Genomic DNA, 5,239 nt, shown 5'->3' on the forward strand with positions numbered 1-5,239 from the left:
AAACCAATAGCTTTTGATACCTTTTAACCAAGCAAGGGTTAGCGCTATCTAGGCTTCGAGCAACCGGTCCCTGAGCTATTTTTGTGATGTCCATTTATAGAACGAGGGCCCTTGAATGACCCATCTCTTCAATGCCTTTTTAATGCGGTCATCCTCCATATGTCGTCGTAAAGTGGCTGGAAGAGGGAGATCCTCTCTGCTTCATTCGTCTAAACTCGACCTTTATCCAGGTGTTTTGTTTGTCAGTCACATAGGACTCGAAAGCGATATTTTGCGCCTTCTGGGTGGAAATTATGTGCTATTATTCACAACAAGAAGTCCTGAATTATGATTCGGTCCTAAGACATCCACATGATTTTTGGGAGAATGCCCACCCCACCCTAGCTAGGAACCTCGTGACCATCCCGTGGCCATTTCATCACCGCGCGCAGTTCTATTAACTAAAGCAAAAATGGCCAGCGAAGAGCGCGTTGCATCAAAAAGGGGGAAAGTATTTGATCCCACAGAGTTTCAGCATACTAGATACAATCCTCTTCGTGGCGATTGGATTCTAGTTTCACCTCACAGAATGAAAAGACCGTGGAAAGGACAAACTGAGAAACCACAAGAAGATGAAATCCCGCGCTGGGATCCAAAGAACCCGTTATGTCCCCGGACAGTGCGCGCAAGTGGAAAGGTAAAGAGTAACTTGTTTTATGATCGTTTGATTGGGGGTGATGGACGACTCTAGCGAATAACCAGTGGAGATGTAGGTTGTGATTTACAACCAAGTTGCGCATTTTTAAAGCCAATGTAGTCGCCGTCTTGCTGCACAGGGCAGAGATGTGGAGACCGACACAAACTCTTCCCACAGGAAACGAGACCGATAATTTCATGAGACCGGGACGAACTCCGACCGGGCCTCCATACATTTCCTTTCATGCGTTTTCATGAGACCGGCCTGAAAATGACCTCAAACCGGTCTGACTTCGTCTCGGTTGCTGGATCGAGACGAGAAATCCTCGTACCGGTTTCAATGATGTAAGTGACAACAAATCTCAGACCGGGTCCAGAAATTTCAAGCCTGTGTGCTTTTGAGTCAGCCATATATTGATACAAAACATATAATTTCATCCCGAAACCAGGCATCAAGCATCTCGTCCTGGTTTCATGTAAACAGCTGCAAAAGTTGCATACCAGTCCAAGTTCATACCGCTCTGAGTTCGTCCTGGTCTCATGTAAATACACTGTACCCCCTTAGAGTTTTCTGGCCAAATCAAATTTTGAACGCGAAACTGTACACTCTAACCAACACTTTGGCACTTGTAGTAATATGACAGTACATGATTATGCAATTGAACGAGAAGTCACATGATTATTGTAGAGCTGCGAGAACATGGTCTTATAATAGCAAGTTGATTATTGATTATCCGTGTAGTCACTTGTGTCTCTCTAATATAAAGAACCCTTCAGTTACTACATTGGCAACGAGGATCCCAGGAACAAGAGAGGAAAGTCGAAGAGTATCCACAAAATGACTGAAGCAGCCTCAGGCAGCAGTGCTACACAGAATGCACGACTACAACAAACATCACAGTCATAAATCAGCAGCTAAACATCTGACTGTTCACCATCTCTAATTAAGTGAACGATACAGCCGTACAATGGGCGAAATCGGGGAACTTGTCTAATTTTTACAAATGATGGCATACCTATCGAGGTATATCAACACGTCTCAAGCTGTTGCGAACCTCTGAAAAGATTAACAAAGAAAGAGCACATGGATAGTTTGAATGGACAGAGGCCCAACAGGAGGCTTTTGAAGACAGCAATCACCGCAGCACCTGTGCTCATTCCCTACAAGCCGGGGTGTGACACACACCATCCAAACTGTGTCAGATTTCTATGGTGTGGATAGTGAGAGGCTATCAAGTGAGAAATCAATCTTTGAAGACTTTGACTGCGGGGAACTGTGCCAGAGAAAAAAATGCAGCCATGATGGTAAAGTCCATGTATCCATTTTACCTGTACTATATAGAGTTGCCTCCAACCTGGCCACAATTCCTGCAACCTTGTGCTCTGCTGAAAGGTCTTTCAGTTCCCTTTGCTGCATCAAGACATACTTAAGATCCACAATGGGGCAACATCACTGTTATCAACATCGAAAGGAAGAATGCAAACAAGACAATGCAGAATGAAATTCACAAAATTATTGACATATTCGGGCATTGAAGAAATCGTTCTTCATACTTCTTTTAGAGCTTAATTAAGTGAGTACATTTTATGACCTTGATTTACCGAAAATACTTGGTCTATTTTGATCGCCCATGCTCACATGTTGACGCTACAAAAGAACCATTGTATTGCATCTTTGACCAAGAAGTGTCATTTGGCAAATTATGTTCAGTCCCTCCCCCCCCCCCCCCCCCTCCCCAAACAACACTGATGCTGGCTTGCATGGTTAACCCATTGACATCCAAACCGGCCGAAACTGGCCAGACTTAGTATTTTACTCTGTCTAACGCCAGACAATTTTACTCGTCAATGGGGAACCCCTGGGAGTCAATGGGTTAAACTGAGCAGCTATCCGAAGGGTGCAGGTCCCTGAAGGATCCCTGGGACATTTGTAAATTCATTAGTGTAGCATTGATTTCAAAGTTCAGGTCATAGTGTTGATTTCATTCAATGCTTGGGTCCCTTTGTTCTGTTGGGGTCCTGTAATGTTTCTCTCATGGATGGATTGGTGACTTGTGTCCTTTCCCATCTGGTTCTTTATCAGGGTTTGCAATAATGATAATGATAATGATAATAATAACTGCAAATTGTGTGGGTTGCTCATCAATAGTAATTATTATTATTGATGATTACTCAATAACACCCTGACTTGTTGATTATCTGCACAAAGGATCCATGGTAAATGTATACGGTATCTTATTGACCTTTTGGAAAGTACCAGTAGTTGTCACGAATGCAAAGAGTTTGTATGGACCCATCATTGTTGTGAGATCTTAAGGATGGTGTCGACTAATTGAAAGGCATTTTTTCCTGATTTATGGAAAAGCAGATCTCAACAAGTGTTATTGAAATCCAAAAAATAAAATTGGGGGTACCCATGCATATTTCAAAGATAATTTATGAACAATATTTTTAAAAAGCTCTAAAATACAAAGCAATGCATGGTGTTCTTTTCTAAATTGAAGCTTAGTTAACTCAGAAAAATGCATGGTTACCCCCCAATTTTCTTTTTGAATACTGAGAACACTTGCTGAGTTCTGCTTTCTCCGCATAGTTCTAATACCCCAATGCTAGTAAGCACCACCCATAGGAAACCTGAATATCTTGAGATGCGCAGAACGTATGTGCAATAACAATAGTAGGCACTATCCTTAAATTATTGTATTTCACTTTGAGCAATTGTATAAAAAAGAAATGTTCTCGAGATAGTGGCTAAAAAGATTCATCAATTCCCAACTGTGCACAACAGGCAGCCGTTTTATTGTGATATTTTAGACTGCATCTCATTTATGTACGTGCAAGAGTTGGACAGTTATCATTCAATATTATTCTTTTAAAGGAAAATCCAGACTATGAGAGTACATTTGTGTTTGAGAATGACTTTCCTGCCCTATTACAAGATGAAGCTCCTTCTCCAGGTGTGTAATGAAATTAGAATGTAACAGGTGCTGTGTGACTTTTTTAGCCCTTTCCTTTGATGCTTAATTCACTTATGTCCAGAAATGTACCTAATTACAGGTACATGCACACCCAATTTTGACATCCAGCAAGTCTTAACTACCTTACATGTCACAATAGGGTTCGGGTAAAGGTTAGCGTTATTTTTGGCTTTGGGTACATGTAAATGTAGCTGTTTATCCTTACGTGAAGGGCAGTGTTTGGGAGACACTTTGTGATGCCAGAAGCTCATGACCGTGAAGCGTTACACTCTGGTTCAGAGCTGGGGTTTTATAAGTTTAAAAATATCCTTAACGTTTGGATGTAACCTAACCTGCGCATTTTTCTGCGCATGCAGCTTCGATCTTATATTTGTCCATATTTGGGCATAAAATTGTTGTCCTAAAATCCCCAGCTTTGTTCCAAGGAAAAGAGTTTGCAGATCTTGTGCTTCTGGTGACACTAATTGACTGTATTCTGAGACTCAAGTGCTGATGTTGAAGTTGGGGAGAAGATCTATAAGAGAATACTCTGTGCTGCTTATTGAAATGTGTGTGTATCTAATTAGGGCGTTTCTGGACATATCCGCCATGAGTGCAGTGTGATTTCCTTGTACTTATCTCTCATACTTATTGTAGATATATTTAACAATTATTCCATGAGCGCGCATTGGATACGAGATGATAGATAGCTATAATCATCTCATATCCAACAAGCGCGAGTGAAATAATTGCTTTATTAAAAACGCCCCCAAAATATAGAAAACTAGACTACAATGAAAATAAAAAGGCCCAAAAAAATCATGCATATGCTTGCTGTGTTTGTAGATCATGGTATAATGGCTCATAACCCATGATGGCTTAGCCAATCAAAACTCTCGAATTGCATTATCCAATGATCCAGTTTTTAATAAGTAATATTATATTCATGATTGTCTTTTCAGAACCTTCTGTTCATCCATTACTTAAATGTGAACCAGCTCAAGGCACATGGTATGATATACATATGTGTGAAGTTTCATAAAGATCAAACCAGATTATTTCTGGAGGTGAGCCCTGGACGAGGGTTGATGAGGTTGGGGGGCATTCTGAATAAATTCAAATGGTATTTGCAGTGCTTGAAATTAGCAGTTGTCTGATCATCCCAGATGACCAGAAAGTTTACTGGGTGACTAGATTTTGGTAAAATGAAAAGGTTAGTTGCCCAAAGAAAAAACAACAACTGAGCCAAAAGTAGAAAATATATTAGATAAGCAGCACCCACACCCACTCAACAGTTTTCTGTGTTGAATGTCTGATAGTAGTGTGAAGTTAACAATAATTCATTTTCAGCAGTTGAGCATTTTCCCATGTTTTGAATATCTGTCGCTTTTATAAAAAATTGTCAGATAGAAAAATTCACATGTTGCTGGCAGTGGAGATCAAAGACTCCATTTTGAAAATGCTGAAACTGACTTCCACAAAAAACCTCAGGCACACACTCAAAACTATGGGATACTCAAGCTCCACCGCCATGGGCAAGACACTTTACTCTCACGGTGCCTCTCTCCAACTTGGAATTTTTTTTTAATTTTGAGCACTGTATGTAC

The 5,239-nt window shown here is 40.6% G+C and overlaps 1 protein-coding gene across 2 annotated transcripts in view; it reads left to right on the top strand.

The window, feature by feature from the left end:
- The first annotated feature begins 430 nt into the window (after positions 1-430).
- LOC137992612 (galactose-1-phosphate uridylyltransferase-like) overlaps positions 431-5,239 on the top strand; it is a 20,181-nt gene continuing 15,372 nt past the window's right edge. For both annotated transcript variants that reach the window (XM_068838048.1, XM_068838049.1), the window contains exons 1-3: positions 431-676; positions 3,554-3,632; positions 4,595-4,643. In XM_068838048.1, the coding sequence (XP_068694149.1) occupies positions 452-676; positions 3,554-3,632; positions 4,595-4,643 (353 nt within the window). In that variant the 5' untranslated portion in view covers positions 431-451. The remainder of the gene's footprint in view (positions 677-3,553; positions 3,633-4,594; positions 4,644-5,239) is intronic.

Source organism: Montipora foliosa, chromosome 2 (genome assembly GCF_036669935.1).
Source record: "Montipora foliosa isolate CH-2021 chromosome 2, ASM3666993v2, whole genome shotgun sequence".
In the NCBI taxonomy this organism is placed as follows: Eukaryota; Metazoa; Cnidaria; class Anthozoa; order Scleractinia; family Acroporidae; genus Montipora; species Montipora foliosa.